Genomic DNA, 14,377 nt, shown 5'->3' with positions numbered 1-14,377 from the left:
AGGCTTTGCTTAGCCTCATTCCCTCGCAGGAAGCCTTCGACAAGTAAGACGGCTTCCTACGACAATTGCAGTTTACAACGCATTGAGTTGATACCATGGACTTCGCCGAGTAGACCCATTGAGTTCAGATATTGTATGATTGCCGTATAGCTCTGAGAATGTAAGGTTAAGTTGTATTTCCAGGACATTCCAGACTGACAAGCTTGGAGGTTGAAGAGGTCACGTGATCAGCCTCATCCGCTTAACCAGGAAGGCCCCGCCTAATTTATGCAGCATTACAGGCGCCGCTGATTCATTCTTCATTATTATTCGCATCTACTCTGTACATTCACCATCTTTTTGTATCCTACGTCGTCACAAACAACGATTCGTTTTTCGACGACGTGCACAAAGCACTCTTGCTATGTGAAGCGTAGCCTGCGACTCCATTTACTGGATGACAAAAACCACACTCGCTCAGCTTTGCTAAGACAAACTCCAGGTGCATAAGTATCACGATGACACTGTCGATTTTCGTAAACTCATTTTTGGGATGATAGACGCTTCAACATCGCAACAACAACCGCAACAATCGCTATGTCGTCGCCTAAGCCATCCGTAGGCGTAGAGGAGCCTGCAGCTCAGTCGCCAAAGCCAGAGTCGCCAAAGCGCGACGGCGCAACCGAACCAGTGGAGGAGAGTTCAGATCGCGAAGACGGAGAGGCTTCTGAATCTCCTGAGGAACCTAACAGCGCCCCCGATGATAAGGATGCGCCTCCTCTACCGAACGAACCGACGCCAGATGGACCACCTTTGCCAAGCGAGCCTGTACCTGGTGGCCCTCCGTTGCCCAACGAGCCTGCGCCGCAACAAGAGGATGATGGCTGGGACTGTCAGTGGGACCCAAACACGCAAGCTTGGTTCTTCGTGAATCGCTTCACTGGCAAGTCTCAGTGGGATAACCCTCGTATTACCACGAGCGCTCCTATACCCGCTGCCCCGGGCACCGCCCCAGGTGTTCCTCAACCTCCAGCTTCAGAGAAACCTGTCGCTGGAGGCTACAACCCGGCAATCCATGGCGATTACGATCCCAACGCTTGGTACGCAAAATGTACTCAAGAAGAAGACCAAATTGCGACCACAAGCGCCGGCATCACCGACCCTGCAGAGATATACGCCGCAACAGCAACGTTCAACCGCTTCACAGGCCAGTTCCAAGCAGCTGGCCAAGGGCCCGAGCGTCATAGCGATGAGGCCAAGTCAAAGCGCCAGATGAACGCCTTTTTTGACGTTGAGGCCGCAGCCAATGCCCATGACGGCCGGAGCTTGAAGGCAGAGCGTTCTGGGAAGAAGCCTTCCAAGGCTGAACTGAAGCAGTTCAAAGAGAAGCGAAGGGCTCGTAAGGAGGAAAAGCGTCGCGCTTGGCTCAGGGACTGAGACTAGCGGGACTTTTTCTATTTTCGTATACTAGGTGGCATCATTGCTCGAAGGCGTTCTTATGGTAGGGAGGAGTTGGTGGGCCGTTTCTGGATTTGATTGAAGAGACGACAGCCGCTTTGGATGTAGACGTGCTACTGTGCATTGAGAAGAAGGTCGGTGAAGGCTAGAAGGCTAGGGATCGGCTCATATATTTATACCCCAATAAATCTTTTAAAATTACTCTTCTATGTCCCGTGAAATGGCTAGTCCTCATCTTCATCTTCATCTTCATCTTCATCGTCCAGTTCCATATTGAGATGAACGCTCTCATCATCATCGTCGTCATCCTCTTCCTCTTCAGGTTCCTTGGCCACAACTGGGGCCCTTTGAATAGGCGCTGGGAGAACACGGTCAGGAGAAGAGGACTTTTCCAGAACCTGTCTCTTCGGAGGTGCAGAATCTGAACCTTCGTGCTTTCGCTTTGGCGGTGAGGATGCCCGTGCGAAGGCATTCTCAGTTGAGGGAGCAGCCTTCTCGATAGGGGCAAATGGATTGCCCTGAATGGGGAGATTCTTCTCGGCATGTGGAGCTGTGGGCAGTGCTCCTGGCTTGAACAAGTCACCCTTCTTTTCAGGCACTGCGTCTTGCTCCTCGACATCACCATCCTTCATCTCCTCATCTTGCTCCTCTTCGATAGAGAGAGCCTCTAATGGCTCTTCACCCTCAGCGAGACTCTGAGCACCCGCACGAATGTTGGTGCGCAGAATCTCAAGACCTTTGTCATCAGGGAATTGCTGAGTAAGATGGGGAAGAATGCTAGGGTACACTCTACCACGTTGGTCCTTGTATGGGTTGAGAACACTTGCCAGCATAGCGTCACGGCTATTTGTCAAGATAGCTGTCTGGTCAACGAGACCACGCAAAGAAGGCTTGAGATGTCGCTGTGGTACTTTTGACAGAACAACGGGCAAGAGCTTTGCAGCAGCGGCCCTGTGCTTGGACTCTAGGGAAGGGGTTGAGATAACGGCGGCGGCTTGAGGCTGAAGGAAAAGATCAGCGTTGGCGGCGATGCTGTTCTTCTTACTGTCGGTGCCAGTTGCCGCTGGCTTCTCAGCCTCTCTAAGGTGACCTGCATCTTGTTGCAAGTCACGACAGCAAGCGCCAAATACAGGGTCTAAGCTACCAACCGAAGGCTTGGATAGTGTTGGGCCAGAGATAAGCAAGATCTCTTTGAGGACAGTGTATCCGGTCTTTCGGACTGTGGGAAGGTTGATTCCTGACTTGAATACTCGGACAAGGTGGTCAAGGACCTCTGGGGCAATAGACACAGCGTTCTGACCCAAACGCTGGAACAAGGCTTCAATGAGGTGCAGAGCAGCGATGTGAATATCTGGTAGCGCAGCCCAGAGTTCTTCCTTCTCTTCCCTGGCAATCGCAGCGTTGGTCTGAAGCGCTTGATCCCATGTTTGGGACCTGGGCGAGAGTCTGGCTATGAGAAGTAACCGAGATGCAGCGTCAACAAGTGCGCTGGTGGGTATCGTGACGGGCGCCTTGGTAGGATATCGCAGACAATCAGAAAGATACTGGAAGAGGCCAATTAAACGATCAGCCCCAGCGTTGGTTCCTGACCATGCTGGGAGCTCGTCCGCAGATAAGCCACCACCGTTCGGCTCATTATCGAGTTCAACTTGCGATCGAGTGAAGCCGCTTGTTCCCTCCCATGACTCTTCAACGGCTCTCAGGACCTGGTCAGCTGTAGAGTGCAACTCCTTCAGGAGAGTGTCGATCAGCTTGGCCCACTCATCACTACCTCCTGACTTGGCCGCAACATGGTGAAGCGAGATAACAATTTTTCGCGAAGCTCGCTGAAGACTTTGTGGAATGACAGTCTCATCTGATTGTGTAGGAACAAGATAAGGCTTGACTGCTGTTCTGAGCTTGGAGTTTGAAGGCCGAATGGTTGTTGGGTAAAGCGGAATCAAGGCTGATAAAGCGTCGCAAATAGTCTCAATGACAGATAGGGGCGTTTGGAGCTTTTCGCCGTTCTTGGGCAAGCTGATGAGCTTTATGCAAGCTGTAACAAATGTTGGGATTGTTGGTGTGGCAATCTCGCGGACAAGGGTCTGATATGGATGGACTGAGATGTAGATGCGTGTAAGAGCCACAATGGCCAACTCCTTTGAAGTAATGGGATCGCTTTTCTGCGAATTGTTAATAATGAGCCTATAGAAATGAGTGTATTGACTTACCTCAACTACAGACAGGAGTCCAGTGACCCATGGTTGACAACCTCGTAGGATCTCCCACCCACCAACGTCAACCACAGTCTTGATTAGAGCAACTGCAGCGAATCTAGCCTCGCGACTTCGTCCGTTCAAGTGAGTGGTAATACTCGCCTTGAGCTTATGGACAAGCTGAGCGGCTTCCGGGGAGCTATCCTTGACCTTGCGGTCCGAAGGCGCCGACAATGGCTCCTTGCAGTGTAGGATGTGGTTGATGAGAGATGGCAGCGCATGAGGAAGCTGAGTTGGCGGAATGGAGGTGAGTTTGCGGCATAGAACCCGCAGGTCGGGTGGAAGTGAGGCCGCCATGAGTACTGAATCCTATATGAGGTTTTCTGAGATAGTTTGTGAGGTCTCAGATGCTTTGCGACAAGTTGAAGCTTGAAGGTATTGGCCAAGACAAAAGTAAATCAACTCAAAGTTGATACTGCGCCGTCACGTGTAAAAGGCGAGTACAGCAGTCGCAGAAGAGGTTCAGATATGTTTGAACAGAGATTCAGTATCCTATTCTGTTGCTCAACTGGAAATCTCGGCTTATAACCTCGAATTATGATGAAGCTGTAAATTCATCAAGAAAGACTCCATTGAAACTTTTTTTCTGCTCTCAGTCCAGTAGGTCCCTAGCAACAAGCATACCAAAGGTGGGTTAGCTTGACTGGCGGGAAGACCCCTGACAGTGGATCCAACCGTGCTGTGTTAAATGGCCCTGATTGGCTTATGAGCTGAGTTACGTCGTCCCAGCAGCTCTCATCTCCAGCAAATACCACCTTAACCACCTTGAAAGTCCAGAGACCGCAATTATACCATTCACCTCAGGCAGCCTCTGAAACATCACGATTGATTTTTGTGACAATTATATTCCATATTGTAACTCTTCTAAAACTCGCATCAGAGGATTTACATCTATTTAGCAATCCAATCTTCCTCGCCATGCGCTTGGCGCCATCTATTTGCTAGTCTAAGTCCGAGACCGACCTCCTGAAACCCTGAAATAGGTCCAACGAACCATGGGTGTAAGACGAAACAAAACGCCCTCGCCGATTATAACGAAGCTGACTCTGTATCGCTACTGCTCTATAGCCCAAGGCTGTGCAATACATTAATCAGCTGGACCATGCCCGCTGCGACGGCAACTGGGACCTCGTCCCGGAGCTTGTTCGCAAAGTCCGCAAGCATGCCCCCGACAGAGCTTGTACGCCATTCTCTGAATAGCTTCATGACATTCACAGGGCTAATACTGTTCAATTAGGTCTCGCATTGACGGCCGAGACCGAATGCGCCATTGCCAAAACGACGGGAGCTGCAGCTCACACTAACACCGAAGGCCGGCCAACAACTGCTATAAACACAGGCGATGTCAATGTTACAGATCAACTACCGAAGCTCGAAGCGGCAATTGACGAGGAAGCCGCCCACGAGAACGACAGATTCCAGGCTGAGGTATGCGCGGGTTGGTTGCACTGGACATTAGGAGACTATAATCTTTGTGTCAGTCGACTACCCGAGAACAACTTGGAGGAAGGCGAGATCAACCCAGCCGACAGAAGTGCCGAATGGACGAGTGTTTGCTCACTTAAAGCTGCGTATCTCAAAGCTAACTGCCTTGCGCGCAGCGGCGAGTTGAAGCAGGCACTCTCTGCCTACCGAGCCGGCCTTCCATCACTTGGACGAGTTTGGGCAGAACAAGGCATGGGAAGACAGCTTCGCTACTGGTCAGAACTGTTCCTCACAGAATATTGCATGCTATCAGGCGAAGCATACCGAAGCAACGAAATCACACAGGTCGACGCTGATTCAATGGCGGGTTATCGAGCGTGGGCAAGATTTTGGGATACTATGTCTACTCCCGTCACAGGAGGATACGGATTTAAGGGTTCCGTACCTCGAAGAACGGTATGGAGAGAGTACTACTTTGCCCTCTCGTCGATTGTTGATACCGATCAACCTTTTCCTACCGGGTTTGTGAGCAACACAGCGGGCGACCTTTCACCTCGGAATCAGCTGCGCATTGAGCTCAAGCATGCCGAGGCTACGTACCAGACACTTTTGCTAGGCGAGACATCCTTCCCCAGAGCCGACGAGGAGCGCGAGGAAGTCGAAGCGTTTGTCAATCAGGTACTACGAAACTGGTCTATTCTTTGTGGACGAGGATGGAGTGAAAAGGACCTTGGTCAGGGTGGACGAAGCAGCCTGAGCCGTGGAGTTCTTGACATTCTTTACAGTGCTGCCATGAAGACCTATCATTCAACATCTATTCTTCGGTCTCTCTTCCTCGTCCACCTTTCGGTCGCCGAATTCGACCTCGCTTTCAAGGCCTTCGACTCCTACCTTGAGATTGTCAAAAAGGGCAAGGCTCGTGTTGACAAAACCGGACTTGTTGAACCTAGCCTGGACGACGATGCGACCGTTCTCGAAACAATCTCGCAGTGTATTTTGGCCCTCTGTCGATATGGCCAACGACCTGCAGCGGAAAAGGCGCACCAGCTTGGATCCGAGCTCGAAGACTGGTTGGCTAAGTTACCGCAGATCACCTCGCAAGATAACCCCACGCCTGTAATCTCGGAACACAATGAGCTTAGCGCTTCACATCCGCCTGTGGCACCGCATACTATTGCCCTTGCATGGCAAGCTATTGGCTTGTCCCAGGCTCATTGGTCAAGAATCACATATGAAGCCTCGGCTAGAACCGAAATTCAACAAAAAGCTATTCGCTGTCTAAGGAAGTCTCTTGCAGCTGAGCTTGGGCGCTCAAAGGATATTAGGAGCTTTTACGCTCTTGGCCTTCTATTGGCTGAGCGAAGAGAGTTGACTGCTGCGATTGAGACCGTCAGAACTGCCTTGACAGCAAGCAAGGATCAGGAAGAGAACTACGATCTGGTGTATGGGCCATATTGGCAAGAGCGTTCTCTTATTCCTGTTTGGCATCTACTGGCTCTCCTGCTCAGTGCTAGGCAAGATTATAGCATGGCCGCGAGGGCTTGCGAGGGTGCTTTGGAACAGTTTAAAGATACTACAGTTCTGTTTGGTAAGGCCGACCAAGCCTATAGAAGCGAGCACCTCAACGAGGCGGAAAAGGATACTTCGACAGAAGACAAACATGGCCTAGTCGATGATATGGATGATGGTGAAAAGGAGAGCATCCTGGAGGTGAAGATGACACAACTTGCATTGGTCGAGCTACTTGAAGGCCCAGACGTGGCTGTAAATGCCAGCTTCGAATTGCTGACTCTCTTCTCGAGACTGTTTGGCAACGTTGCAGCCCAGCCCAATCTAAACCCTCCCAAGGCCGTGGAACCACCAAAAACTTCTGGCACGCTTAGGAGCATTAGGGGAACCATCTTTGGCGGCCACGATCGATCCAGACCACCTACGAGGCAGGTCTACACTGCCGCGGGTGACAGGAACCCCAGACCTCAAACTGCAGCGACCATGCGCAGCAGTGCGCCGACGATTCAGGTTACGGGAGATAATGGATCCCTAGCAGAGTCGCGACCAAGGACATCAGCATCTTCAGTGCGTCGTAATAGAAGCGCTACAGGTAGAAGCAACAGTCTGAAGAAGCGCGATAGGAGCCATAGCCGACAGCGATCCTCTAGTATTGGGGCTATCTCGTCTGCCCATGGACCTACAGTTGTCGATGGAGATGTCTTTTTCACACCAGCTGGTCCAAACGGCGAGGTTGAAGAAAACGAGCAGCAATCGGACTTCTTTACCTACTCAAGTAAACGACACTCCGCAACGAGAGGCTCATCTTTCTCAAGACGGCCTGTGGGACACCTTAACTCGTATCTCTCAACGCAATCGAAGTCAACTGACTACTCTGAGCTGTCAGTTGACAACGCTTACGCATCCACCTGCATCTTACCACTGGTCCATTTCCCCAAGGATAAGGAGAGGGCTCAGCGAGTGGTTCTTTTGATCAGAGTTTGGCTCATGATTGCTGGTTTCTACCGCAGGGCAGGCATGAGGGAGGACGCCAAAGGAGCTATCACAGAAGCACAGCGACTTATTCAGAGCCTTGAGGCTGATTTGGCTAGGGATCCATCTGGTTCAGGTGCTCTCAAACCTCCTAGCTGGGCCGAAGAGAAGACCGTAGAGGACCTATGGAGTGATCTATACGCAGAGGTAAGATATAACCCCCTCACTGCAGGATATGTGATGTATACTAATATTTCTCATAGCTTGGTCAACTATCTCTGTCAAAGGGAGCCCCCTACGCAGCCCGTAATGACTTTGAAACCGCCCTCACACACACGCCAAACCATCCTACCGCAATCATCGGCCTTTCTAACATTCTGCTCGATATTTACAGTGAAGATCTCCTCCCGCCACCTCCGATTCCGCCTTTGGAGGATGCTTTGCTCAACCTCAACATGGGAAATAGCTCAAAGTCAAATTCAGACAGTCAAGCAGTCTCTCCCCTACCTTCGACATCTCTCGGCCTGGGCCCTTCATTAGGAACCCAATTTACTCCCAAGGAACCCATGGACGATGACGAACTTCCTGCCGCGTACAAGGCCACCCGTCTACCGCTTGTCGACCGTCTTGCGGCTCGTGATCGTGCGTATGCCCTCCTTTCGACACTCACCAAGCTCGGTTCCGGCTGGAACTCATCTGAGGCGTGGTTCACACTGGGCCGCGCCTACGAAGAGAGTGGCCAGCCTGACAAAGCAAAGGAGGTGCTTTGGTGGTGTGTGGAACTTGAAGAGGGAACTGGTGTTCGGGACTGGCGCTGCTTGACTGGGGGAGGTTACATTATTTGATGAGGCTTTTGGGGTTCAGACAATATCCATTAGGACTCTTTGAACGGAGAAAACTTCCAATGCCCTATGTTGCTCATTTTTCAGCCGTTGATACTGTGTTCCATGGAGTGGTACTACGCTTATAACTCTTCTCTTCTCTTCGATACAACACTCTGATAATTTACTTGTGGACCTCGTGCAGACACTCATCAGACACTACCTTATAGACTTTTAACAAGATCTTGTCAATTTTATGATTCAGGGGGGTATTTTAAGCATAATTTAGTCACAAACTTCAACTCGGTTGGTGAGAATCCTACGTTGCCTACTCGAGAATTCTGGATAATAGTGTTCAGGGGGGTTGTACTCTGAATATGCTCCCTAGTCAACACTGTCAATTGATTCAGTATATCGCTATGTAACATGTATCGCTGTTCGGACTAAAAATTGTTTGCTGACGAAGAGAACAGCTCAAGCCAAGTAGAATCCTGTTGCTTTTTTGACGTTTCACTTTTGTCTTCGCTTCCCTTGATATGTCCCTTCAACTCCTTCTGCGCGCCATTCAAGCCCCAAACCTGATGTACATCATGAAAGCAAGGATGATCAGAAGAAGTGGCAGTAGGTGCTTGCTGCATGAGAGGCGGTACAGGAAGGATGATGGCTGCTGTACAACAGATCATGCTTGGGCAGAGGCAGAGGACTGTTGTGCGGAAGTCGATTGCTGGAATGAAGCTGAGGGAAGCTCTCATTCATTGATGAACATGCCCTTCATCAAGCTGATTATCCGGCTTCCAGTTGGCGAATTGACTCTGTTTTGTCCCGTTTGCTGATATGAGCCACTACTGGTACCATTAGATTGAAATGACTCGCCGGAAGTATATCCGCTGTTATCGCTTTCTTCCTCGTCATTGTTCCTGTCGGGTTTCCACACGAGGTTACGTAAGCAATTTGGGATAGCCATCAAACTGTCACGCAGACTCTGTAGGCGGGAAGTCACACAACCTATTTGTTTTGCCCAGGTAGTTGTTGGTTGTGTCCCACAGTACTGCGCATCAGCCTCCGTATTTTCTTCAGCAAGGATAGCATGCGCATCCGGGACATTGATGACTTCTTCAGCACCAATGTTTTGGGTTATGCCCTAATTTGAACGCCACTCGCTGATGCTGTTGTCAACACGTTCAATGAGGGCCTGAATTTCATCTTCTACAAATTCGCTGTCTCGCTTTCTTTGGGAATTTTCCTCGTTGGACGGTCCAGCCGAGCACGACATCTGTGGCGAGAGCTTCGAAATAATATATGACAGAGGATTGGGGCACACGGCTTGCTCAGCAGACGCTGGAAGACCTTTAGAGTGATTGTAGAGCGAATTCGGTGTCATTGTGCAATTGTTCTCTGTCGTGTGAAGAAGGGAAGTTGACGTGCGTTACTTGCGACTTGTAACGATGAAGATATTGTTAAAGAAAGACGATAGAGAGCGTATAATAGAATGGAATCAGAATTAGATGGTGACGGTAGTATCTGTGAAGCTGATGGTGCAAGAAGAAGGCCAGGAATCAGGAGGAAGCATATCCCCCATATAGGCGATGCTCTGCTGTGTGGACTTGCCCCTGTCATAGATTCAAATTGCCATACAGTAAGTACTACTTGCCTCGTTATCTTGTGAAGAAGTAACGCCCGAGGAAAGCGGAAGCAACAAAGTTTACTAGATCAGGAAAGTGATATCAGGCCTTGATTCTCGTAATAGTCTGCGTTAGACGATGTACCTAAAGTCAGGGGTTCCTTAACCAGATAAACACTTCTTTGACTGTTGGCCAAGGGTCGAGGTATTCTGAAGAACATTGTAAAAAAAATCATCACGAGTAACCAGTCAGCCAGAACAAACAAGTCATGTGCTTATGTAGAAGTGTATTTATTTCATCCTTGTCCAAGCCTCTCTACGCCCTCATCCTTCCCCCAACAGCTATCCACATTCCATAATACCCAACCGCCCAAATGAAATAACTAAAAAAAAGGGGGAATATTTGTTTTGACTGCGAATGACAAAGAAGACGATTCTTTTTAGCTCTAATAGGTCTGTCCACAAAACTCCCTGAACATGCGCCGTGAGGCTCCCATCCATCCATACATCCGCCCTCGTCTCCAATCGTCATCATCATGAGTTCAACCTCACCATGCATGCTTTCCAGACATGGCATCTCCTTCAAATCGTAATCGTATTTTCTCCTTCAGTATCTACTGTCGGGACTTCAGCAGGTTGTGCAGGTATGAAGCAAACTGCCTCTTGTCCGTCGACGTCGTAAGAGATCGTAAAAAGTCATCACCGTTGACCCCAAGGCTAGGGAAGATGTTGTTTTGGAGTTCCTGGATAAAAGACTCGCCTGTCTTGGTGTAAATGGTCTGCTCTAGACCTGCAATCTCTGTAAGAATTTGCTTAGTCTGAGCGTCCTGGTAAGGGCGGAAGTTGGGGTTCTTCATAACCTCCCAGCAAGTCGAGTGGAACCTTTGAATCATGAAATGATCAAAGCCAGGGAATGCAGGGTTGGGGCTACCAGAAGGAGCCGTTGGGTTCTGCGAAATAGTGGCAACGTCAGGTCCTCCCCATATAGCTGCCATTCTTGTCATCAGAGTGAAAGCCAGACGGCTACCGCCGATGTTACCCTCAAGGGTCTTGGCGAGCTCAATGATGGAAGAAATCATAGGCTCAAAGAAGCCCTGGTTAGATTCACTGACGAGAACACCATCTAATCCATTGTTCAGAATGATCTGGAGAAAAGAGAGGTATTCCCTCCTCAACTCAGCCAACTGGATCTCATCATCGGTACCAGCAATGGGTTCCGTAAGCCCACCGAATATACGTTGAAGCAAAGGCGTCAAAAGCATGTTCAAGACCTCGTAAATTTCAGCCTTGAAGCCAAACACCACCTGATCCAGTAGACGAAGAAACATGGCCATCTCGTCCTTAGATGAGCTCTGGGACAGCAGTCCTTCAATCCACTGGGGCAGCTGGGGCAGCACAGCAGCACCAAGGACCCCCAATAGCTTAGAAAAGGCTGATCGGCAAGCAGTTCGGATCTCAGAAGACGAGTTCAGCTGGTTGAGGGCAATGAGAATGGCTTCGGCTGCGCGAGAAAACTCATCGGAGACAGCCTTGTCAGGAGGTCCATGTGCATTAGCGGAAGTGATGCCTGGAGTCCAGTCAGAGAACCCGTGGGCCAATGTACCCAATGCCATAACAATGTGGTGGACTTGAAGGGTGGCCTGCGCATCTCCAGACTTGGCTCGTGGGAGGTGTCCTTCCATGTCAGTGAATAGGGGGCCCATAACAGATCGGGCGTACAAGGCCTGCTTATCAGCAGGTGTACTTTGGGTCGAGGAAATACAGCCAATTGCTTCGAAAAGGTACAGTTGGCTCGTAAAGAGAGCATCCGCGGAGTGGTCAGATTCGTCTGAAGACATATCGTCATCGGCATCATCACCAGGGACCTCAGCCTTGATGGGCAAGAGATCTCCGATCGACTGGATGACTGTCTCTGCAACATTGCCAACCTGAGCACGCAGCTGCTTGATGAAGCGGTGGAACAAGTACCACGATCGTGTTTTTATGCGAACGTGGTCATGGTGAACCAATCGCACAAAGTTCTCTAGAACTTGAGGGATATACTGTAAGAGATGGTTCTCGAAAACAACGCAATATCTCACACAAATCTCCATGTACTGCAGAAGGATGGCGGGATGAGAGAAGTTTGCAATACCTACATTGGTTAGCATCACCACTGTAGCTGGTTTACTGAAGCACTCACCAGATTCAACCATCTTCTGCATCATAACCACTAACCTCTCCGAGGCCTCAGTAGAGGGCTGGTTTTTGGTGCCCAGTCCTTGGTTGGGAAGTGCAAGCTCGCCAAAGAGGTACATCTCATACAATGCAAGATCAAGATCTCGCCAGTCCATTTGCGAGCCCTGCTGGTCAAGAGTTTGAAAAGTAGTGGCAACCAAGTTGCTGAGCATATCCATGTACAAAGGCTGGTCAATGGCCGCAATTGATTTTTGCAGATTCTGTAGCTTGCGACGTAGCTCTTGAAATTCAGCTTCATCTGTGAGCTCATCTTCATCACCCCAGTTGGTAGTCTCATCGTATCTCATCTTGTGGATGATGGCATCTAGGATTGGCGCAAGCATACCGCCGTAGTCTTGGTGGACAACAGTGAGTTTACGGAGGAAAGTGAGCAGGTCTGTCAGGGCGGGAATGACAGACGAGCAGACCTCATCATATTCGTCAGAGAAGAAGCGCAGAAGGAAAGGGAGGAACCCTTGGAGGTGCTGATTAGCTCTAGCGCGAGTGTCATCACTGATCTGGTTGTCCTCGAGGGCCCGTACGATATCGGAGAGTACGGTGTTAACTAACTTGGCAACTGCTTCGGCCAGGTCCGTATCGTAACGAGAGGTTCCCTTGTACTCGCTCAAAGGGGGGCTAGCAACTAATTGTTCAACAATCTCCCTGAGGTTAATGAAGGAGATCATCTCCATCTTGTCTGCCGAACGCATCTTCTTGCCGCATATCTCATTCAAGGTATCAATGGCGGTGTCGCGGACCTTGTCTTGCACATCAGTGCTTGGTCGGCCGACTACCGGCAGCAGCAGCCCGAGCATATCCTGGCTGATAACCAAGGAGATGTCCATCCAGCTAACCCACTTGCCCAGGACTTTGAGAACAAGTTCTACGACGGTATCGTTGTTCGAGTATCGTGTTAGGAGCTGCTTCCACGACTCAGACACCTTGTGCATATCCTGAGCTCGAAGCTGGTCCTTGAGCTCGGTATTTCGCTTGGCCTCGTTGCTCTGCCGTGACAGAAGCATATCGGCAATCTCGTCATGGATGGATCCCAGAGTTCGAAGATAGAAAACGACGCCCGGGACGTTGTCGGTGTTTGTGGAGAGACCGGTCAACTCAAGTTGGTCGTCGAGGAAGCTCTGCCATCCGTCTTGGTAAAGAAAGACAAACAAGTACGTCAATGTTTGTGTGAGCTTGTTCTGAAGGTGATAAGGGTCGGCTTCTTGTTGGGCGTTAGGACCGTATGTTTGGCGGCAGTATTGGAGAAGGGTGTCTTTGAGGAAAGCCAGGCTTGCCTGGTCGAGACCTTGAGTGTGCACCGCATAGTTGACCACTTCAAGACAGACCATGCGCACGACTTCTGATGTTTGAGGGGTTCGAGCGAAGAGGGTAGTGCAAGCTTGCCATCCTGAGGGATCGTTTCGTAGTTGGTTTAGGTATTCGAAAGCTTGCTCTTTGAGAGATTGATCGGAGGTGGGGTTCGAGAGAATCCCGACGGCATTCTCGACCTGAGCCATTGGGATCAGAGTTAGCAAAGAGACGATATCATGCATTCATAAGCTTCAGATAACAACCATCCCGTCGGGTCGGGCCTTGAGAATGTGGACATTGGGCCGATGCGGGCTTGGCCATCCAGGAGTGACGGCTGAAATGGCGGGGCACGAGAGCACCCCAGCGAGCGTCATGGGACAAAGACGAAGATGATGGAAGAATAACGTAGTAACTCACCTGAGCTTCCATGATCAAGATTCAGGTCGTGACAAACACTAGAGTGAGAGGTATTCCAAGTATGGACGATGCTGCTATAACTCCGGCAGCCTCAGATACACAGCATCCAGCATAGTTATGATAGAAAATAAATGGACAAAGTGAACAAGGCTACCGAGGGGTCATGCCTAAACGTGGTTGGTATTGAAAGCTGGGGAAAAAGAGCCTGTACAACAGGCAGGGGTACAGCTGATGGATCTGGAGCTATCCCAATGGCAGGAGCTTCAAAGAGAGCCGAAATGTGCACAAAAACAGGCGATTTGAGACGTTGATGCTGATTTTGGATTGGATAGCGTGTGAAGACTGCGTTTTTATCGAGACGTGCTATTTCTAAAAGTCGGTGCGCTGAACTTCTT

The 14,377-nt window shown here is 50.0% G+C and overlaps 4 protein-coding genes across 4 annotated transcripts; 2 read left to right on the top strand and 2 right to left on the bottom strand.

Annotated features, from left to right (window-relative positions):
• Positions 1–278: 278 nt before the first annotated feature.
• On the top strand, positions 279–1,639 carry FOBCDRAFT_217032 (uncharacterized protein). The gene is made up of 2 exons (XM_031175625.3): positions 279–481; positions 540–1,639. The coding sequence occupies exon 2, from the start codon at positions 577–579 to the stop codon at positions 1,414–1,416; it is 840 nt and encodes a 279-aa protein (XP_031046758.2). The 5' UTR covers positions 279–481; positions 540–576; the 3' UTR covers positions 1,417–1,639.
• Positions 1,640–4,260, bottom strand: FOBCDRAFT_258103 (rRNA processing/ribosome biogenesis-domain-containing protein). Its single transcript, XM_031175624.3, has 2 exons — positions 3,648–4,260; positions 1,640–3,599 (listed from the first exon to the last, which is right to left on the bottom strand). The coding sequence occupies exons 1-2, from the start codon at positions 3,987–3,989 to the stop codon at positions 1,662–1,664; spliced, it is 2,280 nt and encodes a 759-aa protein (XP_031046757.2). The 5' UTR covers positions 3,990–4,260; the 3' UTR covers positions 1,640–1,661.
• A 427-nt stretch (positions 4,261–4,687) lies between these two features.
• Positions 4,688–8,777, top strand: FOBCDRAFT_316671 (uncharacterized protein; the record flags this gene model as incomplete). The annotated part of the gene is made up of 4 exons (XM_031175622.3): positions 4,688–4,693; positions 4,761–4,872; positions 4,930–7,805; positions 7,862–8,777. 4 exons carry the CDS (start codon positions 4,688–4,690, stop codon positions 8,441–8,443), a joined length of 3,576 nt encoding a protein of 1,191 aa, XP_031046755.2. The 3' UTR covers positions 8,444–8,777.
• Positions 8,778–10,310: 1,533 nt separating this feature from the next.
• On the bottom strand, positions 10,311–14,377 carry FOBCDRAFT_178303 (armadillo-type protein). The gene is made up of 3 exons (XM_031175621.3): positions 13,983–14,377; positions 12,223–13,762; positions 10,311–12,174 (listed from the first exon to the last, which is right to left on the bottom strand). Exons 1-3 carry the CDS (start codon positions 13,992–13,994, stop codon positions 10,655–10,657), a joined length of 3,072 nt encoding a protein of 1,023 aa, XP_031046754.3. The 5' UTR covers positions 13,995–14,377; the 3' UTR covers positions 10,311–10,654.

This window comes from Fusarium oxysporum, chromosome III, assembly GCF_013085055.1.
Source record: "Fusarium oxysporum Fo47 chromosome III, complete sequence".
In the NCBI taxonomy this organism is placed as follows: Eukaryota; Fungi; Ascomycota; class Sordariomycetes; order Hypocreales; family Nectriaceae; genus Fusarium; species Fusarium oxysporum.
Note: the sequence above shows the minus strand (reverse complement) of the source record. Positions and strands in the feature narration are given on the sequence as shown.

What these genes read in the sequence shown, in the direction of transcription:
- FOBCDRAFT_217032 (XM_031175625.3), top strand. Translation starts at nt 577, where the DNA reads ATGTCGTCGCCTAAGCCATCCGTAGGCGTAGAGGAGCCTGCAGCTCAG.
- FOBCDRAFT_178303 (XM_031175621.3), bottom strand. An exon ending in GCAGAAGATGGTTGAATCTG is followed by an intron (nt 12,175 to 12,222) that starts GTGAGTGCTTCA and finishes TAACCAATGTAG; the next exon opens with GTATTGCAAACTTCTCTCAT.
- FOBCDRAFT_258103 (XM_031175624.3), bottom strand. Translation starts at nt 3,989, where the DNA reads ATGGCGGCCTCACTTCCACCCGACCTGCGGGTTCTATGCCGCAAACTC. An exon ending in GACTCCTGTCTGTAGTTGAG is followed by an intron (nt 3,600 to 3,647) that starts GTAAGTCAATAC and finishes AACAATTCGCAG; the next exon opens with AAAAGCGATCCCATTACTTC.